This window comes from Bos javanicus, chromosome 3, assembly GCF_032452875.1.
Source record: "Bos javanicus breed banteng chromosome 3, ARS-OSU_banteng_1.0, whole genome shotgun sequence".
NCBI lineage: Eukaryota > Metazoa > Chordata > Mammalia > Artiodactyla > Bovidae > Bos > Bos javanicus.
Genome location: NC_083870.1, coordinates 4,167,523 through 4,182,511, shown reverse-complemented (window position 1 = coordinate 4,182,511; position 14,989 = coordinate 4,167,523). Strand labels below are relative to the sequence as shown.

Below are 14,989 nucleotides of genomic sequence, written 5' to 3'. Positions count from 1 at the left end.
ACTGGAATTTAGAGAAGTCGCTGAGGGTTTACCTTGCAGCAACTTGCAGAAAGGAGGCAGTGCTCAGGCCGGGCCATGAAAGAAGATATGGGTTCCTAGAGACCAGAGGAGGGGGCAGGCAAAGGCACAGAACCACTCAGTTGGCTCCTCTATAGAGTAGGAAGCAGTCTCACTTTGGCGATGGGAAATCTATTGTTTCTTCAGAGCCGCTCAGACTGCTAATGTCAGTTCTCTTCCAGGGTATTTTTTCTCTACCAGGAATAGCTGATGACACTGCTCATCTTTCTTAATTTGTAGATTTTCACAGCAAAATCTCAGGGCTCAAGAGGCTTTGGTGGGAATCAGACTAGCATGGGGTATGATGGTGTCACTTGGATGTAAGGTCACCAGGGACTGACCTAGGGGTAAGTGGCAGTCAGAGAGGATACCCCCAACTGGCAGAGGGCCATGGAAACAGGAATCCTAAAGCCAGTGGCATGGGATAATCCAGGCAGAGGACTGACTGTGGGGAAATGTGATGAGGCAGTTGGTGGGCTTAAGTTCCAGAGCAGGCTTTCATTTGTAAGAGCAAGTTACTACCTCATTCTTTTTTTAATTGAAGTATAGTTGATTTACAGTGTGGTGTTAGTTTCAGATGTATAGCAAAGTGATTTCATTATATGTGTGTGTATATATATATATAATTTTTTCAGATTCTTTTCCCATATAGCTTATTACAAAATAGAGTATAGTTCCATGTGCTATACAGTACATCCTTGTTGTTTATCTGTTTTATATATAGTAGTGTGTGTATCAGAGAAGGCAATGGCACCCCACTCCAGTACTCTTGCCTGGAAAACCCATGGATGGAGGAGCCTGGTGGGCTGCAGTCCATGGGGTCGCTGGGAGTCGGACACAACTGAGCGACTTCACTTTCACTTTTCACTTTCATGCATTGGAGAAGGCAATGGCAACCCACTCCAGTGTTCTTGCCTGGAGAATCTCAGGGACAGAGAAGCCTGGTGGGCTGCCGTCTCTGAGGTCGCACAGAGTCGGACACGACTGAAGCGACTTAGCAGCAGCAGCAGCAGTGTGTGTATGTCACTACCTCATTCTTAAATGAACTGCGATAAATAGGAAACTTAAGCAGAAGCTGATTAGCCTGATAGAGGTGGTCACAGCCACAGGGAACATTCCCTGTATGAAAATGCAGGTGCAAAAGGTCAAAGTAAGAAAAACAGCACATTTTTTCTGTCTAAACTAGGCTAGAATGCAAATTGTTTGGTTGATAGTACATGTTCTTCCCAGATAGGGTTGCCCAGATTTAGCAAATGAAAATACTGCATGGGACATACTCAAGTAAAAAGTTATTTGTTGTTTATCTAAAATTCAAATTTAACAGGGCATCCTGTACTTTATCTGGCAACTCCATTCCCAGGTCCCAGGTAGAAGCTGAAGCTGCATGTGGGTCTCAGCCCTGGAGAGACTAAAGATGGGCAAACCCCACAGGCCACTTAGGGACTGTGTCTGTTCCGTACCTTTTTCTGATCCCCAGGATGCCTGAGGTGACTAGGAGACCACAAGGTAGGGCATTGTCCTCCTCCTTGTGCCTAGTGGAGAACACTCCTTGTTGAGATGGAATGGCAATAGGCAGGATCTAGTGTCTTTCTCAACTGCTCTCCCCTAAAAGAAAACAGAACAATATAAATATGAATCATAGTTATTTGTTTGGGTTAAGTATGAAGTGCCTGATCTCCTTGATGCCTACTTATTAGCAAGAGAAAAGTTCACTTTCTAGATGTCAGAGCTACCTTGAACCCTGGTGCTACCTCTGCTCTGCATTTTGAATATTTTCTAGGTGTACACAGCTCTTTACACATAGTTAAACTGAACTGTGGAGGTACCAATACCCGACTGTCTGTCCACACCTGTGGTGGCGGATGGATGTTACAGTACCACTAAAGGTTTATTTACTTCTTATGTTCCTCCAAGAGATCGTTATTAAAATCTGTGCTGTGTCAAGCCCTGTGGTAAGCACTTTAGAATCAAAGATAAATTTCATAGCCCTGTTCTCATGGTCTAGTAGGGGAGTAAGACTTGTGAAAGAACAAATGCAGTATGGCATCACAGTTGCTGTGCAATTCCAGGGTACATTCCAGGACTTGTAGGAAAAGGAGAAGTTGCCGGGGGTAGGTACCAGTGCAAGGACACTTAAATTCAATCTTGAGAAACAGTCAAGATGAGAGTAGCACGAAAATAGATGAGTGGGACACCACATTCAAGGGAAAGGAAACAGGCATGGAATGCTAGCTCTGTTGTGGGAATTTCTAAGTAGACTGATAAATTGGAATATTAAGCGTGAGCATTGAGTTGGAGAGTCAGCAAGGTCAAGGACATGGTAGACCTAATAAGGACATTGAACCTCACCTTGATACCAGTAAGAAGCCATTGAAGGTTTAAACAGAGAGGTGACATGATCAGAACTACACTTTTGAAAGAGCATGCTGCGGGCAGCTGGAGAGAGGATTGGAGGGGTGCCGGAATGGGCATGGATCTGTTTACTGTTGTGAAATTTCCCAGGGAAATTTTGAATCCTCTGTCCCTTGAGGGGCTTTCCAATAGCATCTTTTCATCCCAGAGCATTCCTTGGTAAGTGCTCACAGTATAATCTTGGGGAAAGTTGATGCATATCGGGAAAACGTAGTCCTATCTTGATGGACCGGTGTTGGATCTAGGGTGTGACTCCACTGTGTGAGCCGATGTCTTCCTTGATAAGTGGTGACTCTGTGTGTGTGTGTGTGTGTGTGTGTGTGTGTAGAGGGGGTGGGGGGGGTAGAAGGATGCATCCATGTCTCTCTGTTTTTCTTCCTGGCCGGCCCCAGCAGGGCCGGGGTGATTGGGGACCTAGAGCACGTCCACCTCCTCACCCACCCTGAAGGCATTGCTATTGATGGCATTTGGCCCATATGCAGATTGAGCTTGCCTCGGTGCTGACATCAGCCGGTTTGTGGCACCTCAGCGTATTTCTGGGTTGCAAATGAGAGTTTCTTAGTGCAAGACTCACTTGGGCTGTCACATCAGGTGATGAATTCTCTGCATCAACTGAATGCTGCTAAGGTAAGCTCAGAGGAAGAGCGGGAAAAAGAGGAGGATGGGACCAGTGGTTCTCAGCCCAACAGCCGCTACTCTGGGCTACCAGCAGTACTGGCTCCACGACAATGGGGGAGAGGCAGGTGGCCTTCTGACTTCTGACTCAGGGATGGTGTCAGAGGAAAGAAAAGTCAGGTCCTCAACAGCAGTTCTGTGCTCTTGTGAGTGTGTGGGTTTTGCCACCCACCATTGCTCCCTCCCCTTCTCCATTACTAGCTTCCTCTGCCTCCTTCGACAGGAGTGCTTTGCCTAATGGATACATTAGATGGGGTTCTGGCAAAAGTTGGTGTCTATCAAATTAGGTGCCAGATTCATTAGGATAGAACATAGAGTAGTCATTTTTGTTCCTAAAATGATTTGTTCCCGAATACCTTGAATTTGTGTTTTGAAAGTCCAGATTTTCTTAATTAGAAAATTTGCTGCAAGTCTGTCCTAATTTGATATTCCATTAGCCTCCTCTCCCATGATGTTCCACGTTGACCCTGCTGCTGACTTAGGCTTCCCCAGGTGGAATTAAATGTTACATCAAGTCTTGCTGCCCAGGTCACAGGCTACAGAATTAACCTGAAGAACTGGGTGTAAATGTGAACTCTCTCCCATTAGAGGTTTTGGGATAAAAAGGGCATATTTGGCTTTGCAGATTCCTGTCCCTGTCACCCATTAGGGTGGTTTCTGACATCAGCATTTTACAAAGTGAGTGTGTCCATTTAAAGGCTAGTTTGCATCAGAGTGAAGGAGGAATTTAGGTGCAGAAGGAAAATTGAAGCGAAAGTCTTATTTTCCCACCCCCATCCACCCCATGTTCGTTAATGAGACCATCTTCCAATTTCACTGTGCCCAGAGATAAATAAACTCACAAAGGCGGGTTTCCTACTTAATATTCACCCACAGTGGAAGAAGAGGGAAGGAATTGCTCCCCGGGGTTAACGTGGCAGAAAGCGAGGTCAGCTGTTTCCCAAGACGGTGCAGCCTCTGAACGTCTTACATTAAAGGCGGAATGATACAGCTGAGGCAGCCAAAGTGATTTATGGAAAACCCAGTTAGGGGAGGTTTGCTCGCAGTTTCTGTTCTTATGGAGGTTTAACAGCAATAGCAGATGATACACCATGGTAGAAAGCACCTTCAGAGACAAGCATCCTCCAACATTTCCCTGTGTGAGACTCATTCTTTTTAAAAAGTACTTTTGTTCACCAAACTTGAAACTCATAGGCTACAGTGTCCTGGATTTGGCAAGAAGTTGAGGATCATAGCTGATACCCTGGGGTAGGGTGATCTGGGACTCCACGCCCCCTAGTCCATTAAATCCCTGAGTCCTGGGCACACTGGAGCTGTTGATCACCCCATCGGAAGTGTGTGTGTATACATATGTGTCTATATCTGTGTGTTTGTGAATGGAGGGGGAGTGAAAAAATGACAGTTAAAGAGATTCATTTTATTTCTTTATTTTTAATAAGGCTTTTTTAAGGTCTTACATATTTTTCTTTACCAGACCAACTCTCATAATTACAATGCTAGTTTTGGTATCAGCCTGAACTAATTCCTGTCTCCACCATTTGTGAGTTTTCTGTCCCCTCTGGCATCCTGTGCACTGGTCTGAGAAAACAGAACTTTTGAAGAAAAGAGATCGAATGTCTGCTGTTTGAGTTATTTCAGCTCAGAGATGACTCAAAAAGAAGTCTCCTAGAACTTTCCAGTCAATACACTGCTTTGCTAATTCCCTCCTAATGAAACACTGTGGAGTTCATTTTCTTTACTAATGGCTTCATTTGGGGCACCACTTATTGTTATTTTAAGGAATTATAGTATGACTCAATAATAGCTGTGGTGGTGATTTCTGAGCAATGTAATGCCGTGTCTTTGTGCCACGTGCTTCTGCTGCTGCTGCTAAGTCGCTTCAGTCGTGTCCGACTCTGTGCGACCCTGTAGACGGCAGCCCACCAGGCTCCCCCGTCCCTGGGATTCTCCAGGCAAGAGCACTGGAGTGGGTTGCCATTTCCTTCTCCAATGCAGTGCCACATGCTAGATCATGGATATTTGCTCCCTCCCCTGCTTGTCTCATACCAGGTGGAGTCCAAAATACATGACTTTTATCTTCTTTACAAGCACCTGACTCTCTGCCTTATGATGATGTACTTATGGAGCCCCTGGCATGTTTCCTAAAATTCCATGCTACCTGGTGGCTCAGCCGGTAAAGCGTCTGCCTGCCATGCAGGAGACCCAGGTTTGATCCCAGGGTCAGGAAGATCCCCTGGAGAAGGAAATAGCACCCCACTCCAGTATTCTTGCCCAGAAAATCCCATGGATGGAGAAGCCTGGTAGGCTACAGTCCATGGGGTCGCAAAGAGTTGGACACAACTGAGCGACTTCACTTTCACTTTCAACAGACACAGATACACACACACACACACACACACACACACACACACACACACTTCCATCTATTTAACTAGTTAATTAATTTATCTGTCTATCTGATAAATATACTAAAAAATTGTTAAAACACATGTCAAAATGCTGAGAGTAATTATCTCTGGATTATGGCCGTGGTACACTTTGTTTTTCTATAATTTTCCTATTTTCAAATATTATATTGCATGTGTAATTATTATATTTGCAAACATTATATAAGCATATTTTACTTTTGTCATTTGAAAGGATAAATGATGCTAAAGGATTTTCTTCATGGAAAAATAAACGTAACTGCTATTGTCATTCAGCCAAAAATGGTACCAAAAGAACACGTGTATTCTTGGTTGAGAGGGGATGCTAAGATACTGTTGCTGCTGTGACCACCCTGAATGAGGAAACTGAATTAACTCGGTCCTTGATTCTGGTCATACTGATCAGATTCTGAGTCTTGGATCCCAAAAGGTAGCAAAACCTTCTGTTCTAAGAGAAAGAATCCTTATTGCTCTCTTTCTGATCTCTCTTTCACAAACAGCAGGGGAAATGTCCTCCAACAGAGAGGGGCAATGGGAGGAGCTGCCTGACTCGGTGGTTTCGAGATGGAGATTTGAACTTGAGAGCAGTTATGCATTGATCCAAGACTGAGGGAATGTGTTCTTGGCATTGCCCAGGACCTTTTGCCCTCTTGGTGTCCAGATCTGCTCTTATAGTGAGGTGTGGGAAAAAATTGTACCCTCGTGTTGAAGTAACTGGTGGGAACTCCTTTGATTTAAAAGCCTTGGTTTTCCTGGGAAAATTGGAGCATGATTTGGGTGAACTAATAATAGAAGGAGCCAAATAGATGGAAAGGGCAGAGAAAAAGGAGTCTGGTTCAAAGGTTAGGAAGCCTGTGTCCTATCTCAGTTGTAATCCAGAAGCTTGATTTTCACTTACACCTGTGCCTTTTTATGAATGAAATGTGAATGGATCTTTGCCGGCATCTGTTAAGTGCCAACCATGGTGGGCTGCCATCTATGGGGTCGCACAGAGTTGGACACAACTGAAGCGATTTAGCAGCAGCAGCAGCAGCATGCTCCTAAGTACTGTGGATTATGCTAGAGTAGAAACCATGGTCTGTCCCAAATGGCAATAATAACACCTTCCCCAGGTACCCCATGTACTTGAGGGAATAAAAGGAGAAGGTACAATAAAAATAATTTACCTGCCTAAAACCTGGTCTGTTCAGTATTAACATTTCCAGTGTTGAGGGTCTGTTAACTCCAAAGAAACACAGTGATTGGGGAAAAGAGGCCTTTTAGCACACTTATAGTTCAATGCTTTAAAATATATAAACAGTCATGAATCAACCACTATAGCAAATCATTCTTCAGCTGTTTAATGGTGGGATATTTTTTTAAAGGAGTGGTCATTAAAACAAATCCTTTTAGAACAATATTATTGTTTTACTGCATCTGGATTTAGAGTCTTAGAAGGAAGATCTACAAGTATAGATCAAAGTTGTAGCTTCCTGTCTCACCACCTTTTAGATACAGTCACACAGACCAGTCCTTATGGTGTTGGCACCATGGTTTTACCTGTTTGATTCATCTCATCACCCTCTGGACTTTTTAAGGCTTAGCGCAGAGAGGTCATCCTCCATGAAGCCTTTGCTGATGCTCCATCAAGAGGAGATGTTGCACTCATTTGAATCTTCATAACAGCTGGGGGTACCATGTATTAGGTTCTGCTTGAAACTCTAGTTCATTCATCTGCTTGTCTCATACCCATCCTTGAGGGCATAAACTGTATCTCAGCTTATGAGCATCTAGGACAGAACCTTGCATAGAACAGGTGCCTGGGCTCCCATTATACATGCCACATCCAGAGCTGGAAAGAACCTGAAAAAGCGTTTAAGCTACCCTTTCAGTTTTTCTAAAGGGGTACCCAAGGCCAAACAGGGGAGAGTGCTTTGCCAGAGCCAATAGCTAACCATTGCCAGTCAGAGCTAGAACTCGGTCCCTTGGCCAGCAGGGTAGCCGCGATCATCCTGGAGCATGCAGAATTTCCCTCTGATGGCTTGGACTGGATTACAAAGCCTGTAAGAAGTGGACGTGCCAATACTGTGTCCAGAGGCTCGCTGGGAGGACCCAAACTCATCTGCGGGTGGGGTTGGGGGGCGGATGTTACTGACCACAATCACAGCCATCCGTTGGCTATGTCCCCACGTGCCAGGCACTGTACTCAGACCTTTTCCTCAGTTGCCTTATTGTCATTGTCTGCGCAGAACAGCCACCCAATCTCAGAGGACTGACTTCTCTCCCTTTTTCCCTTCTAGGCTAATGGAGGTTGGCAGGATGCTACTACCCCTTCATCAGTGACCTCCCCTACAGAAGGCCCTGGCAGTGTTCACTCTGATACCTCCAACTGATCTCCCAGCAGTCGCATCCCGGCTGACCCTGTGCTCCAGTCGAGGCAGGGCCAGGAGGGAGGGTTTCTCAACGCTGAAGCGGTCAGACTGGAGGTCGAAGCAATCAGCAAACACAATAAGAGTCTCCTTCTCTTCTCTTCTTTGGGATGCTATTTCAGCCAATCTGGACACTTCTTTATACTCTCTTCCCCCCTTTTTTTTTTCTGGGTAGAAGCCACCCTTCCCTGCCTCCAGCTGTTAGCCTGGTGTCTGTCATCTTCCCCGCCCCTTTCCCTCTGTCCTAGACTCCCTGGGTCCCTGCCCTCTCTTACATCCCTGAAGGATATTTTCAACAATTCTAGGAATTTAAAGAGGAAAACACAAAGAGCGTAATAAAAGCATTTGTATATTTTCCTGCTGGTGGTCTGAGGAGCCAGATTTCCCTCCCTTGGTCCCTCCCTCCCTCTGCTAATGGGCAGCCCTTCTCTGTTTCTCTCGTTTACTCTCACTACCTCTTGGCAGGAATACGCCACGTTGCCCTGCTCGTTCCAGGCCACCCTGCCTCTTCTTGCTCTTCCTTCCCTGAGGACAGTACTGCTTAGGACACAATTCCTCCTCTTCCTTCTCGCCCCAGGTATTCACTGGGGGCTGTCACTGCTGGGCTTCTGCAAGTGCCACAGTTTCTGGTTTTACCCCCACCAGGTTGATTCCCAGGCAGGAAGTCAGGTAGCAAAAGAGGGCTTGAGGAGCAAGAAGGGCAGGATTCTTAGAGGCTTTTGCATCTTTCCAATGACAGCTCTTGGTCTCAAGAGGCACAGTCTTTGGAGACCATGCTTTAAGCAATGTTCAGCGCCTACTACAGAACCAGGTCTGAGTTAGGCATGGTGGTGAACGCATCCCTAAGGAGCGGAAGGCTCTTATCCTGCAACCCTTCACCTTATCCCACCCCTCCCCCCACACACACAGGTGTACGAACATGTAGACCCGTGCACAGACACACATTCACTTGCCCCAAATCAGTCACATGCCACATATGAATACCTATGTTAGTAACCATAACATTACACCTTATGAGCGCAGGAGAGCAATACAACCACTCTGAGTGAAGGTCACTGACATAGAGAAGCAGTATGTGCCTGGGGCTTCCGGGCCCCCAGCATGCACACACCAGAATGACATACACAGGACTTGAACATGGTGAAGGTTAGTTTCCTAAACCGTTGGCTTTCCCACCACTTCTGGAGCTCTTGGGGAGCCACACACAGTACTTCCAGTGTCTGCAGTGGATTTGGTTCTGTTTCGTTTTTGTGTTTGTGTTAGGGACAGTGCATTACTTATCCAAAGTGTCATATGGCACCACATTCTTGTCCTGGAGGAGAAAGTTGTTTAAGAAGATGGCTGAGACAAACTTTTTGTTTACTTATGCAGAAGACCTGAGAGTGATGGGGAACAGGGAGGTCGTGCTTTTGGTTAAATCATTTGTGATTTTTATTCCCTGGGAATATCTAAGAGTGAGGAGTATGTACTATTACATTGTTTTCTAATTTTACCTGAACTTCGTAGCCAACTGTGCCAGAAGAAAAGATGGCAGCTCTGTTACTTGGTTAAATGGGAAGTGTTCAGATCTCTTGGTGCCTCATTTTCTTCATCTGTAAAATGGGGGTTATGCCTGGCTCACCAAGAGACTGAAGAAATTGATTTCATTCATACCCAATATATAATTGTGAAGTCAGGGGAAGTAGCTTCCCTAAGATAAACTGGCCCATGCCCTGTTGGGAGGATACATGGTTTTCCTGTTGTAACTTTCGATTAGCAGTAATGCCTGAGGTCGTCACCTTGAGGACAAAGAGCAGAGTCAGTGTTGTTGCTTCTCTTTGTTTGTTTAGGCCTGGCTGGTTTCTTAGAATAGAGATAAGTCTCTAAATTGGAAAAATGTGATCTGGTTCTCTTAGCTTGTACTAGAATCCAACATGTGGCCTCATAAGCACTTAGTCCCCTGTTGCATCTGCTGTGTTTGAGAAAGCCTCTGGGAGAGGTATAAAGCCCTGAGGGGTGGGGATGACCAGCTAACAAGGTCATGGACATTCTGCATGGCACTACGGTAATGATTAGAAAATGCTCCTGTGTGTGGGTGTTGGGAGGTAGGGGAAAGCAAGCAGAAGGTATGTGTATTTGAAGGAAATGCAAAAAGTAAATATTTGGCAAGACGGCATCATACCTGGATGGCTAAGAGGAGTAGGAAGACTGTGTCTTCTAACCTGTGCCATAATCAGAACAGAGCTTGATAAAGAGGCTTCCTGGAAGGAACCATCTTGTGACCATTCTACAGTGATTAGAACCAGGGAAGAACTTGGTCTGAGTGACAGGGATCTATTGAAACTACCCACACAGGCATACGGTAGGTTTGTATCCCCTTGACTTGAGGCAAAGTACTTAAGAGACACAAAAGGGTTCTCTTGGAAACAGGAAGGATGATTGCAGATTTGGTTTGAATGATCACCATTTTAAGCTGATGAAAGAGATCAGAGTGGTGCCACCTTTGCACAGGCAGTTTCTCTCCCTGCAGTAGTTTGCACTGACGCTCACCCCTCACTGTGTCGTCCCTGCCCAGCTCGTCACACGGCGCTCTTTACCTTCCCCTCCTCACCCATGATCACATCGGACATGGCGGCCACCAGCTCTTTTTGTATTAAGGGAGGCATGAGAACGCTGACCGCGGAAGGTTGGGTATGGAAAGAGCGCGTCTCTGGAAATACAGTTCCCTGGGAATTCTTACTAGGTCAGTCATACAGATACCAAAATGTGCCCCAAGATTCCTTCATTTTCTGATGGAAGTGGGAGTACCCCGTTTTCCCCGCAGCCGACTTCCCCTGAGAAGTAAAACTCGCCCTAAGGCTTGCCCACCTTGTGACTCTTCATCACACCCTTCTTTTCATCCCTAACTCCTCCCCCTGGTGTGGAATTGACTCCTGTGCAGTAGTTTTGCCAAGTGGCACCTTCTTTACTTTTTTTTTTTTTTTTTGCTGTGGTAGTGTTTTTTATTTGCCAGTTGCCTTTTCTCACGTATCTTTCCTTGCCCCCCCTTGCCTTCTGAGTTTTATTTTTCTGCCCAGAAAAACCTGACTTCGATACCAAAAAAAGATGAAACTACAGAAACTCAAATTTAAAAAAAAAAACTTAAAAAAAATACAAAAAAATACTCAACGATTCTTTCAGCTTTATTAACATTTTCCATTGTTTCTTGCGACTTGTGTCTCGTTCTTTGTAGTATTGATGATGAACATTTGATAATGAATGTTCTTGTATATTCAGATAAAGGAAAAAAAAACCAAAAAAGCGGTCTGAATTTAATAGTGTTTATAATAAAAATTTTAAAAATGACCCTCTTAGCACGCAAAACAGGATGGGGAATTTCCCCTCTTCTTTCTGTGACAATGCACATCATTCCTGCATTAGTTTTTAACACCCAACTACCTACATTCACCATTTCCCCCATTTTTCTTTTATTTTCTTGCATTTGTGAATTAGTTCAAGAATGCTAGAAAAGTGTCGAGTTGTGCACATCCATTTCCTGTTTCACAATGTTTAAAAGTGACAGTAATTCATTTTGTAAACTAAAAAAAAAAAAGTTTGGAATAGTGAGCATAATAGGTACAGCCTAACATGTTATTATGTTTATTAACTTTGAGACCCAGAAATAAATTCTTTACTTTTCTTTATCCTGCTCTTTAAACTATAAAAAAGAAAATTGTGTTATTTTTGGTTTGTTTATGGGAGGGTGCTTTTTTAATTTTCAGGATTACGATCTTGGTGTTTTTATTTCTTAAATATGTATCCAAGGTGATGTGAAAAGATGACCTTTGTAGAATAGGCTGTTTCCATGTACTTCTGTTTGCTTCGGAATTCAGTTGACTTCAAAGACAAGCCCCACAATGACGTCACATGACTCACCTGTATTTCTGGACTGTGGCATTCCAAAGTCCCTGGGGAAAAAAACAAATGCAGAGACTTGAAGTTCCTTTTTTCGACCTTTAACACTTCAAGGAATTGGTCCAGGGTAACTTTTTATATTGTAGGGAGAAGTTTTTGCCTTGGTTGATTGTGAATGTCACATTAAAATGCTTTCTTTTCTTTCTTCCTGATTGATAACAACTTTCCACAAAGCCTTTCCAACTAAAGAGGATTTTTTTCTTCCAGAGGAATTTCACAGGAGTGAAATTGTGTACCATTTCACTGGTGGGGTGTGTACCATTAGCTGAGGAGACTAGATCCAGGAAGCTGTCCCGAGAGCCATTCAGCCCGGAGGTATTTTCAGCCAGACTCAGTGCTGTGCCCCAGTGCTGAGCGGTTATGCTGGTCTCACGGGCAGTGCACCTCTCGCTAACTTCTGATTTAGGCAGCTGCTTAAAGCAGATTGTCAAACTGGCTTGATTCGGAATGTTTTTGTTAAGTTAGGGGAGAAAAGAAAGCGATGTTATCTGGAGAAACTTAATTTAAATGGTTTTCATTCCTCAAGTGAGTAAGCATTCAGAAAGCAGCCAGAACCTAAGCAAAAAAAGTGAGCAACACTTTAGGAAGTGTCTCTACCCTAATGCATGCACTCTTGTTTTTAAGTCATAACAAAACAATGATGACGAACTTTTCACATCATCTATATGATTTCAATCCCTAGCTCAAAGCTTTCTGGACTCTTTTATTTTTTGTAAACATTTTTTTTTCCTTTTGTTAAAATTAATAAAACATTCAATGTTTTCCCCTTTTCTCTCTTATTCCTTTCTTTCCTTTGGCGTTTTCAGTTATTTTGAAGTGCTTTCCTTTGGTTGTTGGTTTTATTCTCCCACTCCTCCTCCCCCGTTCTTATTATTCAGAGTATAAACCTGCAAAGCTCTGCTCTGTTTTGGTTTTGAAATTTTAAGCTTTTCTGCTTCTGTGAGAGCACAGGCTTCTGTCCCTTTTGATTCCAACTGAAATTTTGTGTTCTCTAATGATACTAACACGGTGTAGGTTTTACAGTCTCCTAATTTGTACTGGTAATGCATATTCCAAATAAATAGTTTCTTTTGTTGCAAAAAAAAAATATACTTGTATTTGGTGTAAATTTATTTTCTTACCTGCTGATAACTTCTCTTTCCCCAAACTATGATTTAGTTTAATGTGGATTATAATTTAAACTGTGGCCCTCATCATTTTAAAGTCTGCATTTGCAGTGGGACAAATTGAGTTACTTACCTCACCCACAAAGGAAGGAAGGGAGGGAGAGAAGGAAGGAAAGAAGGATTTTTTACGTGTGAATATTAGCTGTGCTGCAGGAAGGCAGAGCACCCAATTTTGTCTGCTTGTCTGTGATCAGCAGCTATCAGCCAAATACCAGTTAAAATGTTAGGGTGATGTTCCATAATAAATTACAAGTTTCTGAGTCACAGCCGTCGTCCACTGGCTTTCCTTTCCTTCTCTTGGTCTGCTTTGATCTGGTCAGAAGGAAAATTGTGGTACCAGAAAGATGCTGCAGGGGAAGGAATGAATCTAGGTTAGAAGAACCACCCAGTTCTAGGCTCTGAGAAGTATGCCAGACGCTACTCCACTGGGCAGACACGCCTGCCGTGTGCTACGTCTGCCATCCCGTGTGGTCATCTCTTGCAGTGGTTTGTCTACACTCGCAATGAGCCCCTGACCTTTGGGGTTGTGGTCTGTTACAGAGTTTAATGTCTCAGAGGATTCTCTCTGGATCACCACTTCAGCCTTCAACACCTAAGTCTGCTTCCAGGCCCTTAACACCATTTTTTGTGCATAGCATGGGATGCAGCTTCTTGTCTGCCATTCCTCATATTGTTCCTCTGGAGGCATCACATGCATCATTTTCTCATTCTTAACGCCTTAAGCTTCAGGAGGCTCTGCCCGAAGCCCCAGAGAGGCAGGTCTATATTGAAAATGCCAATCACTCACCCTTTCATCCCTATCATGATTCTAATCAATAGAAAACAGATGAAAAGAATGGACCATCATGGGGGGATCAAATCATCATTTTTCTTTACAGATAAGCTAAGGACCCAATGGCCTCAAAAGTATAAAGCTGTCTTGCCAAGGTAGATTTGGAGACTGTGTTCAGCAGTCAAAATGGAGACCTCATGTCTCCTTTGCAAATCTAAACATGGGAGCACATTTATGGAAGTTTGGGTATACAAGGTAGTGTTAGACCACTCCGTCCTTTAGTTGCCTGGAGAATTGTGAACCTCGCCCACCCACCTAGTTTATTACTTAAGAGTGCTACTAAACTGTTGTAGTAGACCAAGACTCTGGTGCCTCAAATTCAGTACAAATCTGTTTCTCACTAATAATGGTAATAGCCCCCAACAAATGTTCTTTGTCAGGATGCCTTGTCTTCATGCAGTGCTTCGGGGATCCAGTTCCTTCAGCCTGCAGGAATTTGTAGTCCTCCACATCTGACCTGCAGGAAGAAAAGAGTGTGTAGAAGGGTCACCACTTCTTGAAAGCCTTAACCAAGAGCTCCCTTCCATTCATATTCCTAAATGCAAGAGTTGAGGGGTGGGCAGAAGGATGGAAAAGTGGTCCCTGTCTAGGCAGCCGCTTCCTGGCAATAACAGCACACAAAAACTCCTTGAGTAGTCGGCCATCTCATCACACCTAGTGCTCCAGAATTAGAGAAAAGGCAAGTCCACAGAGCTGTTTCACTGCACAGGACAGACTCCCAAGAAAAACATTTTCAGTAACATCCCAGGGTTGGCTCTGTTACTCTTCAGTGGAGAAGACCCAGAAAGGGGTATAACAACAGGGGCCAGAGCTGAGCCACCCAGTACTACCTCCTCAACAATCTTCACATTCAGTTGTTGTCTAAACTCCTGACTTCAGTACTCAGCCCATGGTCATTATGAAGGGAGAGCTGCTGTTCCTCAAGGCAGCCTGCCTGGCCCTTGGGAAAGTCTCTCCCATGTATATTGCTCTCTAGAAGGGTCAGGTCTAGTGGCCAGCAGTTACTTCAGATGAAGTCTAAAGCATTAAAAATCACAAAATCTGATATGCTCAGCACTCCGCACCCTCACCCCCACATAG

The 14,989-nt window shown here is 44.2% G+C and overlaps 1 protein-coding gene across 5 annotated transcripts in view; it reads left to right on the top strand.

The window, feature by feature from the left end:
- Positions 1 to 14,989, top strand: part of PBX1 (PBX homeobox 1) — a 336,111-nt gene that overhangs the window by 285,013 nt on the left and 36,109 nt on the right. For 2 of the 5 annotated variants that reach the window (XM_061399869.1, XM_061399905.1), the window contains one exon: positions 7,850 to 12,998. The exons of 2 other annotated variants lie outside the window; for them this stretch is intronic. In XM_061399869.1, coding sequence (XP_061255853.1) covers positions 7,850 to 7,942 — 93 coding nt within the window. In that variant the 3' untranslated portion in view covers positions 7,943 to 12,998. Of the gene's footprint in view, positions 1 to 7,849; positions 12,999 to 14,989 lie in introns of those variants that run through there. One more of the 5 variants, XM_061399897.1, reaches the window with a different exon arrangement.